This window comes from Typha angustifolia, chromosome 3 (assembly GCF_048772165.1).
Source record: "Typha angustifolia cultivar Huaian chromosome 3, ASM4877216v1, whole genome shotgun sequence".
NCBI lineage: Eukaryota > Viridiplantae > Streptophyta > Magnoliopsida > Poales > Typhaceae > Typha > Typha angustifolia.
In genome coordinates this window covers 498,359-510,841 of record NC_133241.1, presented here as the reverse complement: position 1 = coordinate 510,841, position 12,483 = coordinate 498,359, and the positions used below count along the sequence as shown (strand labels likewise).

The following is a 12,483-nucleotide window of genomic DNA, read 5'->3' as shown; positions in this document are numbered from 1 at the left end:
TGGACAGAATTTGTCCTCTGCAGCAGATTCTCTAATGGGGATCTTTACTCCTCGACAAAGACTTCACAACCTCTGGGAGGCTTGAGGCTTGAGTATAAAATTATTTCCTCAGAGCTTACTTTGTTGTCTCTTAAACTTTAGAAAGATAAGAAAGCATCCCATCCCCAGTCCCCACCAATAAGTTTAGCTTATATGATTGATTAAGGCCGGGATATATGCTATTACTAGGAGACTAATACTAATTCCTCTTTTGAATTATAAAACTCCATGCCCTACATAACATTGTAGAGTTGGAGGCAAGCAGAGTAGTCTCCGGTGGGTGGATCAAATTGGAAGATGATGAACAGCAACAGCGCAATGTTAGGGCGCATAGAAGTTGCGGTGGCAGTCGTGACATTGATTCAAATTTGGCGCTTCATCTTGAGGTCATTCCGGAGCCGCTATAGAGGCCGGTTCAACTGTCGGATAGGTGTGATTGACGCGTTGTCCTGCTCCATGCTGCACTACAGCCTTGGGTTGATGCAGCTCGCTCCTTTCGACAATGAGCTCCTCCAGGTATGGGCTGTTATCTCGGTTACACTTGGAACCAGCATCACTACCATGTCAGCTTTCGATCCACCAGTGAAGGAGAATTCCTTGGCCAAATTGATGTCGTCCTTGTGGTCAGCAAATCTCCTAGGCACGCGACGCACTAGTCGGTTCAAGTTCCTTCTTTGGTTGCTGTGGTCTCTCGACTCGTTTAGAATTATTCAAGGCTCCGTGGCTTCGCAGAAGGCCAATAAATCGGATAGCCATGGAAAGAACACAAGGCTGGTGGCCGAGTACATGCGGCACGAGCACGAGCACGACCAGAGTGGAACCACGGAAGTCGATCCGGTTCGGATGAGAGGTTACAGGTACTTGGTCCTCGGAGAAACCAAACAGGCGGTGGGAGCCAGATCGGCCGGCTACTCGATCCAACAAGATGTGACCCACGAGCAGAAGAAGCTCATCACCATCGATAAGGTCTGGGAGTGCGACGGGAGGCTGCTTCAAAAGACTTGGGGTGATCCGGATGGTCGACTGAAAGATGTCTGCCTTTCATTCGCGTTGTACAAACTGCTACGGCGCAGGTTCGATGACTTGGAGATACATGAGGCCCAACTCCCAAAAACTTGGGATCTGGTCTTTCGAGGGATCCTCGGAAACGGAGACGACAAGGATTACGAGAGGGCATTCAGGATCGTTGAAGTTGAGATGGCATTCCTTAATGATTATTTCTGCAATAGAAACGCCATTCTGTTTGCCAACGGCTTCCCGGTCATGAGGCTTACGCTATCAGTCATGGTGATTGGCGTAATCATTTGGCTTGCCGTAGCAATACATAGGACCTACAGACGTACAGAAGGAGAATTTAACAACTTCATCAATGGAGTAAATGTTGATGTTGTTATAACATATTGGGTTCTGGCTTTGCTTATAGTAAAAGAGTTCTGGGAGATGGTGACTTTTATTTCCTCGGATTGGACCAAAGTACTTGTGTTATGTAAGTATGTCAAGAATCCTGGATGGACGAGGATCAAGATCGTGGAGACTGCGCTCCGCCTTCTGTGCAATTTTACAGTCCTACGCGGATGCCATGACAGCATCTCTCAGTGTGACTTATTTTTCAGGTCTTTCAGATACAATGTTTGGAATCGGCGGCGCTACATGGTTGTGTGGAAAACTAGGTTGCCCGAGGAAGTGAAGAAAGCCATCGTTACATCACTCAAGTCATTGACATTCGACGGCGTTCACCGGTGCTCCTCCGATGGCCGGCGCCCAAGTGATGCCATTTTGTTGCTGTTACACAGATCAGTTAGAGAACACTTCTCTTGGGCCTGTAATCTTAAAACTGATACTCACACAATCTTGGTCTGGCATATTGCCACCTGCCTGTGCGATATTAAGCTCCGTCAATAAAATGAAAACCTCGGTGAGGAGCTACGATCTCATTGCATAGCCGCTACCAGCTTATCAGACTACTGTGCCTACTTACTGGGGAAGAGAAAAGACCTAGTGCCAGATCATATTTTTGTTCAAAAATTTGTCCTCAAAGCAACGATTCGTGATGCTCGGAAGCGTTTACGAAGTTGTCGTTCTTTGCAAAGTATCTTTGATGCACTATTTGTTGGAAAAGAACACAATATTCCTGAAAACGGAGGAGACCAGCCTGAAACTGAAGGAGAGGGAAGGACGGCAAACGATCGTCAAACTGATGATCAAAGAGAGGAGGGAAGGACGACAGACGAGCATCAGACTGATGATCAAGGAGAGGAGGGACATAGCATACTGAAAATGGGTGCAAAGCTTGCACAGGAACTGATCGGAATTCCTGATCAAAAAGAGAGCTGGGAGTTGTTGATGGAGTTTTGGACAGGGTTCGTCTTGTACCTTGCTGCATCTACACGACCAGCTCCACATCAAGCATATATTCTTTCTGGTGGAGAATTCCTAACCCATTTGTGGGCGTTGCTATCGCATGCCGGCATATTCGATGGGAACCACCATTCTTCCACGTTTCGCAAGCTTAAACAGGGCTTTGGGGGACTTGTTATTCAGGAAAGCCCGGACTGGTAACACAAACAGAAAGAAGAAACCCTGATGATCAATCTACAAATAATTAGCAAGATAGCATCAGTCTTGTGTTAACTATATCATCTTTTTATTTGAAACCTCTGTATTTGTAAGTTGGTCACGGAAATAACGTCCCTAGTATTGTCAGGCATTTGAACATCACTATCCAATTGTTTCTTAGAATTCTTATTATTTCCACTTAATTAGATGGCCTTAATTCCTAGCTCTAGTTCAATTAATTGTTCCGATCACTCAATCTCTTTTGCTAATCCCCATAAAGATCTTCAAAGTTGAAAAGACGTCTAGCCCATTTGCATAATAATTCTCTATAAAGTCCTCATTTATTATTTTTATCTAGTAAACTAGGAAGTAGGAAGGGAATAAAGTGGTGGGCAACAGAGTTCACAGCATCAGACGAAGGAACCTTTCCTCGGTTTGCCAGAAAGGAATCTATACAGAGGAAGAGAGAGAGAGAGAGAGTGTGTGTGTGATGGATTGGTCCACGATTAGGGCAAAGGGCAGGGCTTGTGATATAGGGGAGCAGGAAGAGGAGCAGCAAAACAAAGATAGCTTCAGCTTTCCTCATTGTTGTTACAGAGACACCCATCAGCTTCTTCTCCTATTCAGAAAAGACTCCCAGACTTCTAATATGTCCTCTTCCTGCTTACAATGAGAGTTGCTTTAAGATGGTGACACCTTCTTTTTCTATCTTTTTTCCATTCCTTTTTCCAAATGAGTGATTGTAATTGCCTCTTGGATTAAGAAAAATTAGAACAAATATATCATGGAACTTTGTTGTATTCCATTTACATCCGTGTAGTTGTATTAGTATATGAGTAAGCAAAGACTTGTTAGTATAAGGTACTACAAAGGTTACCATATGCTAAACCTAGAGTTGCACACCTGCTTCCGGATGCAAACTTATTTATCCAAGTATATGACTTCTAGCTCATATGAATGCCAACCATGCGTATACATCAAGAAGTATCACATTTTATAATAGCATTTTATCCAATTAAAATCACTAACTCGATGAATACGTCTAATAAATCAGATAAATGCAAATAAATCACTGAATCATACAGAGAGTTAGCTTCGGTAAGTCGACCGAAAATCGCTCAAATGGATGATTATTTATATTAAATAAGACCATGAAACATTTTTTTAAGAACATAAGTGCTATGGGTGCTTCTATAATGCCCTCTAAACTCTTGTCCACGGGTAGGATGAGCTAGGTGAATGAAGGAGTTTTTCACCACCCTTGGGCTGGAGGCCTATTACTGAAAAGATTCTGGCCCAAATCCAATTCCAGTCTGGGCCTATTAATGATATGTTTCATTAATATCCAAACAAGAATTTTTCAATTTTGAAGTTGTTTGATAATTATCCCTCACCAATCTTGTTTAGTTTTTGAACCCAAATTAGGAGATCAAATCCACCAAGTAGCCATGGCGAAGGTTAGGTGAAGAGACAAGTACATGCACATATGGAGGTAACTCTGATGGTAATGCATGAGGGATGAACAAGCTTGCAGATATAATGCCTGGTACAAAATGCACCTTCCCTTTGTGTATGAATTACCTTAGCCTAACCGTTTGAGACAAGTTGTATGAAGGAATACGAACTAAAAAAGGAGAGAGGTAACAAACAATACTAAGATTTCCAAGATGCAGCACTCAATAAGATTGAACGTGCTTCCAGATTAACTTGGTTCAGCAAGTTATATACCCACAATTGTATGTATAGAAACTGGAAAGGTGTAGTAGTAAAATCTTTTCAAACCTCTATTCAAATTACTTGAATATTGAGATATGAAAGATAATCCAAGAGGACCATAAACTAGACTAGCAATATCAAATAATTGCCTCAACTACCATTACAAATGCAAAGTTTTCGAAGAATTACAACAGAAAATAAACTACAAATCTTGGGTCCAGAGTTCAGCCACCTAACTTCAATCTACAAGCATGTATAACCAAGATATTCTACCACTAACAAACAATACCGAAAGACATAGCTAAGCAACAAAAACATTACCTCATAGTCTACTAATATAGTGGGGCCGGTCCTGTTCTGACTCTATACTGTCCAGACAAAATGTGGTGCATCATTTCTTGGTCCACCAACGGTCCGATAAACATACATTTTCTCCACCTTATGTAGATCAGTAAGGTTTTCTTCCATTTCATCACCTTCATCCCTTTCATCTATGATCTCCACATTGAGTCTTGGCATCTTTGCCGCAAGGGCCTTGCAACCCCCTAAAGTAACATCGCAGGATGACATCCAAAGGGATCGCATTGCTTCATACTTCCCAACATCTGCCAAAAGTGCAGCATCACCAAATGGGCTGTCCCTTATCTCCAACTTCCTTAGATTCTTGCACCCATTGAGCACATATACCATTCCCTTGTCACTATCTCCAGCAAATGCAATAGAAAGCATCTCAAGTCGTTCAGCATACATGCCAATATACAAGAAAACTCGGTCTGTCAAGAGGCCTGATACTGACAGTCGCCTTAGATCTTTACAGGACTTCACAATTGCTCCAAAACCTTCATCCAGGGGCTGGTTAGTTACTGGGTCTGGCTTTCGTGGTTCAAGAATACACAATCTGAAGCGTATAAATTTTGGACAGTTCTTTGCGACAGTTACAAGTGCAGCATTTGTCATCTGGTGGCAGAAGTATAGCAAGGAATGCAGCTTTGGACATCCTGCAGATACAGCAACCAGCCCTTCTTCTGTCACACAGGCAGTTCCTGCACCAAATACATCTGAAGGGAATACCCTCAGCTCCTGCAACTCCCTGCATGTTGAAGCCACTACTGCTAATCCTTTGTCCCCTATGCAATCCAAGACCTGGAAATACAATCCAAACCATTAACTACTTACCCTTAACCTCTACAAGGAAAATCCATACCAACCCAAGAAATGACTTATGAAAATCTTACCCAAAGACGTTGAAGTTTCCAACAATGACGAATCAGTTTGATGAGGTCAGCACCCTGAATTGCAGGAGCATAGCTAAGGTTAAGACTTGTCAGGTTTGCGCAAATGGGATAAACTGCAGGAAGGCAGCGAGGAGAAGCATCCCAGAATCCCGACAGGCTCCTCAGAGATTTGCATTTCTGGAGAGCAATTATTAGCATGTAATAAGATTCAGACCTATGGTCTGCCGTAAACGAACCAGTTCCCAAATCCACCAAATGAGGTGACCGAGCAAGGATCTTTGACAATGACTCCACAGAGATGGCACGATTAAGCCGCAAACTCCTGAGGTTCGGGCATCTTGCGACGAGCCTCTCTAATGCTCCAGCATTCACCTCCCCTTTCAGACAGGCAAAATTTAGGGACTCAATTGAAGTACAGGAATCAGAGAAGCAACTGAGCCATTGAGGCCCTCTATCCTCCACCTCATTCTCCTGTAAATCTAGTTCCCTAAGTAGCCTTACAAGAACAAAAAGACAAAAAAAAATAATAAATAAGAGGAAAAAAGTCAGCTAATAATTCACATCTTAAAAAATCAAATGCAGCAACCAGAATTTCATGAACTAAATGAAGGACTTTTGAGACCCTAAAAAATATTTCAAGGAATTAATTTGGCATTAAATGCATTAATCCATTAATCAGTAGGAACTAAAAAAGCTCCAATTTTTAGAATATAAAATCACTAGAATTCCCAAGAGAGAGTGCCTCACCTGCAATGAGTAGCAATAGCCGCGAGCCCATCGGTGCTAAACCCTTCGCAGCTGACGAGAACCAGCGACCGCAAATTGGGAAAAGATCGAGCGAGCAGCTCCAAGCTCTCATCCGAAACCACCATCCTCTTAAACCGGAGCTCCTCAAGATCCGGAAGCCCACGGGCCGCCGCCGCAATCCACGGCATCGCGAACCCGCCCCAGTCCGGCGGTACCAGGTTGAAGTCAGCGAAATGTGGCTTCCCCTTTACGCTAAGAGATCTCACGCAGGGGAACCTAGCTGGAACCCTCTCCGGCCGGACGGAGTAGCAGTTGCCGACGAACAGACTCCGGCGACTAGACCGCTCGACCCGGTACCACGCCTTGCACACCAACGATACCGAGTTCCGATCTCGGTGGGAGACGAGGTAATCAAAGATGTGTTCCACCACCTCCTCCGGGAAGTACGTCATAGCTTCGAGCTTTGCACTTAGGTTTAAAAAATTAGGGTTAGCGCTCGAAGTAACACCAAGTAGTAGAAGAAGAAGAAGACAACAGACGAAATCTCTAGCTCCTGCAGCTAAATTCCAGCTTCCACCTACTCTACTTCTACTCCAGATCTACTCCATAACCCACCATGATCACCAAAAGTAGCATAAAAACCTCTTCTTTTGTGGGTAAATCGGCGAGGGTAAAGATCCTACCACCACTAAATCAAGATTAAAAAAAAATGATCTTTTTTACCTCGTACAAAACTAATAGAGATAGGAGCAGACGAAATGGGGTTCAAAACCTCAAAATAACATCAGAAAAATCCCCCAAAAAAAAATCCGAGAAAAATATACACAAATCGCCTCCTCAGAGATCGACCGTTCGATCCCAATTTTAAAAAAGATAAAACTAGTAATAAAATCGGCAGAGTACAAGATCCGAGCCCAAAGTGAGAAAGAGGAGGAGGAAGAAGAAGAAGGAGAAGGGGAAGAAGACCACCTCCTCTCTCTTCTCGTCTCCTTTTTCTTCTCTCCATTGACCAGAGTTAGCTGCGTTTAACCCCGGTTAAAAGATCCGACGGTTCCACTCTCTTTGACGGTTCACATAGACCGATCCCAACCGTCAGATCTTGGTCTCCGGTTTATCCATCCCCATGTGTCCTTATCCGCCAGTTGAGAGGATAAGAAGAGGTCAGGATAGCAAAGGAAAGAGAGAAGACCGTATACCGAGACAGATAAAAGCCCAGATGTTTGAAACCAAATTACATGAAATGCCATCGTATAATGTACACGATGCTTTAATTAACTAGTAACGGGATCATGAGTCTTTAATGATTTGGTCTGACATCCAAAGAAATTACGGATTATATATTTATTTATATTATCCCGTTTTATGACGGAATATATCGGGAGGTGAGCCGCGCCCAATGGACGGCCGTGATCGACCGGGGCCCACGTGGACGCCGTGACATCAGAGAGTGTACGGGGACTGACACCGTCCTGATCCCATAATCCGCTGCCGGCTAAACACGTGGCATAGATCAGACGGCTGCCGTGTTTGCCGCCGGTGGCTGAGTACGGTGTGACTCCCATACAGTAGAAGGTGTTGTAGCGGCAGTAGATGGACGGCTACAAACGATCGATCATGATGTCATCCAGATTTTATTTTATTTTATTGTTGCCAATTGCATATCCGAAGAATAAAAACGTTGTACAATTTGCTTAATTATCATATAAGAGGTAAATAAATAATTAAGCAAGGAAAGCATCTTGTAGGTGTTAGGGATAATGGCCCCTCCCTCCCCCTCCCTCCTCCCTTAACTAGGGTTTTAAAAGACCACACTCACCTGTCCTTTTTTGTCCTTTTCTTCGATCGATGCATGTATCGGAGGAATCAGACAACGAGGATCTGACGGCCGGAATCCGATGACGATCCGACGGCCGAGATCGGAGCCGCCAATAACCTCACAGGATAAAAAGATTAGGAAGAGAGCTCCACTTTCACATACAATATTGTGACTGCCAAGTAATGGGCAATGGGGAATGGTTTATAAAAAGGCACCCAAGATCTACTTTGATATGTTATAACTTTCATGTCTCTTGAACATCATTTGCTGGAATTGCAACCATGTGAAGCATTTCAAAGAGAAAGTAGCAATGCAAGTGGAGAGCAATCTGTTTAAGATATTAGACCTATATATATATATATATATATACACGAGTTCACAACAACTGCAACCACTTCCCTGATGCACTACTTGAATCAATTATTGGAATATTATGATGAGGCAGAGCCAAAAGAGTCACTACCGTGATCGCCTCTCGATTCTGATCAGACGACAGAGGAATCGATGATACACCTCTCTCTGTCTCTCTCTCTCTCTCTCTGTCTCTCTCTCTCTGAGATTCCATTGAAACAAAACTAGAGTATTTGTATTTGATCATCTTCAAGCTTTATCAATAGCCATGAGGAGGTCTACCTGTAAAAGTACATTAAAATGAAAGAGAATCTTGGTTGGAAAAGAGATGATTATGAATTATCTACTAGGCAACTTATGGAGAGATGAATAACTTCTACCAGAAGTAATCAAAGATGGTGCCACATAATGTACTGGTACTACCATAGATTCTCCTAAAGAATTGATTAATAATAGAATCTCAGAAGATTTCAGGCCATCCATGAGGGCCATAACCAAAACAAGACAAATGAATGAATTGGAAATAGTGAGAACAAACTGCAATAAACTGATCTGATAGAAAATTATATGCAAGTACAATCATACTCCAGGGCAAACAATGCTTAATTAGTGGTTGCCATTGCTATGTTTCACATCTGTGTATGTGATCAGAAGGATTAGTTACCCCTAATATTTTTCCTTTTCTCAGAAAGATTGTTGATGAAGAGAGATCTACAGAAACAATAAACAGAGTATGGGTAGGATCATCTGAGAATTAAGCAGAAAATTAATTTCCTTATCTACCAAACTACAAATCATCATGCAAATCGAAGCACCAAAATCGCAAAGGTTTATGGTTAACAAATAAACAGCAATTGCAAAGTAAATGTAGGTGCTAAGATTCCAACGATTCTAACTGTGTAGAGTTATATAAAACATAACAAAAAGTAACAAGAGAAAGCATATGGATTTGGGTAAGTTCAAAAGGACAAGCAAATAGAATAAAATTTAATGATATGCTGGTGGAAGATCTTTTTCTGGAAATGGTTCATATGGAGAAAACTCCAATAGAGAACAGTAGGATTGAAAGGATAGTCATATAGAGCCACCATCACACTGATGCATGGTATCTTTGCCGGATTCTCGCTCTGCATCTCTTTGTCTAGCTGTGACTTAAAGAGGTAAAAATGCCTGAAGAGTGTATCCATCCAACCCTGTCTTCTTATATAAACACTCAACCATTATAGTGTGACTTCTAGTCCAATTTCTAGTAGAATAACGTGCAAAAGAAACAAATAGGAGATGTTTGGATGCATCTTATTAGCTCTTCAAAACACACCTGTATGCATTGACCTCCTTGCTGTTCTATCAAATTATCGATACAACCCCAGCATGAGTAAATTTTGGTTCAAATGTTGAATAGGAAAGAAACTAATACACCTAGCTTTAGAGCTTTAAAGATAATGACAAAAGATCATTATGAATTTTATTAGCTCTTCAAAATACACCTGTATGCATTGACCTCCTTGCTGTTCTATAAAAATATCGATACACCCCCAGCATGAGTAAATTTTGGCTCAAATGTTGAACGAAAGAAACTAATACATCTAGCTTTCGAGATTTACAATTAATGACAAAAGATTATTATCAATCCTAACAGATTTAGGAGAAACTAAGTCATATTATGGGATCTTCAGATTACCAATTATAAAAGGATATCATTGTTCCTCACATTGCTGAAGAAAATTTACTAGTTCACTCTACCAACATAGTGTTATTGTAGAGTAGTAATGTGAAGGAAAAAAGGGCTCTTTTAGTCAACTAAGATACCCTTAAGAAACAATAACCAAGGAATAAATATGATTAAATAATTAGCACCAATAGCCATTAAAAGATTAATATCTATATACCTGTCAATGACCGTTATTTAGGTTAAATTTGCCACCCTTCAACATTTACCAATGTGAAAACAAGAACAATCAAACAAAGAACAGCATAATAATTCATTTCATTCCTAAAGCATCAAGATTTTAGAACTAAACTACAGCTTCACAACTCTCTTTCGCAAAAGTCTAAGCCTCGAAATTCTTAACCAAACAAGACAGACGAAGATATATCAAGAACCTCAAAAGATCCCAAATTGGAATTTTGATCCAAGATAGCAGAAAGGTGCATGCAAACATCGTTATCCATTACAACTCAATGCAGCGCCGAGAAAAGTTACATCCTTTATACCTCCCAAGAAAAGTTACCTCCTTTATTCCTCCCACTTCGTCGTCGTCCTCCATTGTCCTCCGCCAATGGGGATTAGGGTTTAGGGAGGAGAAACAAAGGCAAACTTCCTGAATGTGGGATCGACTACAGATCAGGATGTAGGCAATCACTACGACCTATCTAAGTTGCATAAACTAATTTGGGCCGAGCTTTTGTAAGAGAAGAAAGCCTAACGAAAATAAAAGGCTTCTTTTGCATTTCACACCCTATGTTATATGTTTATTATAGTTTGGACTCCGCTTTATTTTTAAGAAAAAGAAAAAGGAAATAAGTTGTAGGAGCAGGGCGACATGGAGCAGTTTGAAATATTCCCTAGTTAAGTTAAACAAAAAATTCCAACAATTTAATGAAGAAAGGGAGTTGTACTATGACAAATTTGGAGATATCACAGCCGCGTGTCCTTCTTAGATGAAAGAGAGGATCTTAATCAAATTAATCGTCGAATTCTAATCTTAACCAATGAATATTTTGAACACAGATTTGTTGAACCCACAAATCCAGCTAACTCGGTTATCCTAATTCAGTGGGAACCACCTCTTCCGGAGTGGATTAAAGTGAATATTTGATGGATCATTCATCAACAAAGAGGACAGCAGAGAGGATCGGCTTTGTGGTTCAACAACCTAATTGTGCTCCTCTATATGTAAGTTCAAAATGCGGCTTCTTTAACTCGGTATTAGTAGCAAAAGCAATAGCAATGCGGAAAGCACTAACTTTCCTTCAGAGCAACCGAACAAGAATATCCCCAACATTAAAATCCTAACTAGCAATTTTTAAAATTTTAAAGTTATTCACGTTCTTAGAGAGACCAATCGGACTACTAACTGGCTTGCTAGCTGGGCTAGAACCATAGGCTATAGTTGTACCTTGAGTCCTTGACTGGGTCCTTTCCTTCGGATCTTCTATAGTTTTTAGCTTCTCATTCAAAAGAAGTTTTTTATAACCGTGGGAGTTAATAAATAAACCTTCTTATCTATAAATAAAAAAATAGCCATTATTTTTTGTGAGTCATATTTACGAAACATTTCATAATTAAGGAGTAATTTCGTTTCTTATTAGTACTTTTTTAATAATTTTTATACAAAGAACTAATTCTGAAAATCTTGTCATATACTCCTCTCTTTTAAGATAAATATAATTTTAATATTAAAAACTAAATCATGTAATAGGAAATTTAAAATTTATTGATCGTGGACCCTCCCAATATGTTTTCTTATTATTTTACACCTAACATATTTAAATGAAATAATTATAATTTATCAAACTCAAATGTGACCCAAGTTCCTAAATTTAAACTAATAAATATTTAGAAATAGAGATCTAAGGACTAAAATACCTATTAACCAGTAAATCAGCTTTTAACTCTTTGAACTTAGCAATGAGGAGGGGGGTTTTTTTTTTTTTTCCCCTTTTTCTTTTTTCTTGAGAGCTTGACTAAGTTTGAAGTTGACCGACAGAAGGTGTTCCACGTTTGGCAATTGCCACGTATGGATTGTACCGACATGTTGAATAGTTCGCTAGCTATAGTAAACGATCATTGGTTCGTACGTGAATACAGTGGCAATCTACCGAAGAATGCGTCCCCGGAGTCCCACTCTTTTAATGATTTAGTTGGCCTCTTCTCGTGTCAACTCTGGCGACCATTTATCACAACTACATAGATGCGCTCTTCAAAGATTGGAATTTTATTTTCACCAATTTCCCCCTCATTTTGGATGGAGTTTTTAGTGCAACTATGTATATATACTTACATACATACATACATTGCAT

The 12,483-nt window shown here is 40.7% G+C and overlaps 2 protein-coding genes across 2 annotated transcripts; one reads left to right on the top strand and one right to left on the bottom strand.

Moving 5' to 3' along the window:
* The first annotated feature begins 46 nt into the window (after positions 1 to 46).
* LOC140779826 (uncharacterized) lies at positions 47 to 4,302 on the top strand. The gene has a single exon (XM_073125115.1). It carries the CDS (start codon positions 337 to 339, stop codon positions 1,939 to 1,941), a length of 1,605 nt encoding a protein of 534 aa, XP_072981216.1. The 5' UTR covers positions 47 to 336; the 3' UTR covers positions 1,942 to 4,302.
* A 144-nt stretch (positions 4,303 to 4,446) lies between these two features.
* LOC140779817 (transport inhibitor response 1-like protein Os04g0395600) lies at positions 4,447 to 7,258 on the bottom strand. The gene is made up of 3 exons (XM_073125104.1): positions 6,294 to 7,258; positions 5,547 to 6,042; positions 4,447 to 5,454 (listed from the first exon to the last, which is right to left on the bottom strand). Exons 1-3 carry the CDS (start codon positions 6,743 to 6,745, stop codon positions 4,675 to 4,677), a joined length of 1,728 nt encoding a protein of 575 aa, XP_072981205.1. The 5' UTR covers positions 6,746 to 7,258; the 3' UTR covers positions 4,447 to 4,674.
* Between the last annotated feature and the right edge of the window lie 5,225 nt (positions 7,259 to 12,483).

Bases quoted from the DNA above. Each gene is read 5' to 3' on its own strand.
- LOC140779826 (XM_073125115.1), top strand. From the start codon at position 337: ATGATGAACAGCAACAGCGCAATGTTAGGGCGCATAGAAGTTGCGGTG.
- LOC140779817 (XM_073125104.1), bottom strand. From the start codon at position 6,745: ATGACGTACTTCCCGGAGGAGGTGGTGGAACACATCTTTGATTACCTC. The intron at 6,043-6,293 runs GTGAGGCACTCT...TGTTCTTGTAAG, and splicing joins GCTATTGCTACTCATTGCAG to GCTACTTAGGGAACTAGATT. The intron at 5,455-5,546 runs GTAAGATTTTCA...TTGTATTTCCAG, and splicing joins GGAAACTTCAACGTCTTTGG to GTCTTGGATTGCATAGGGGA.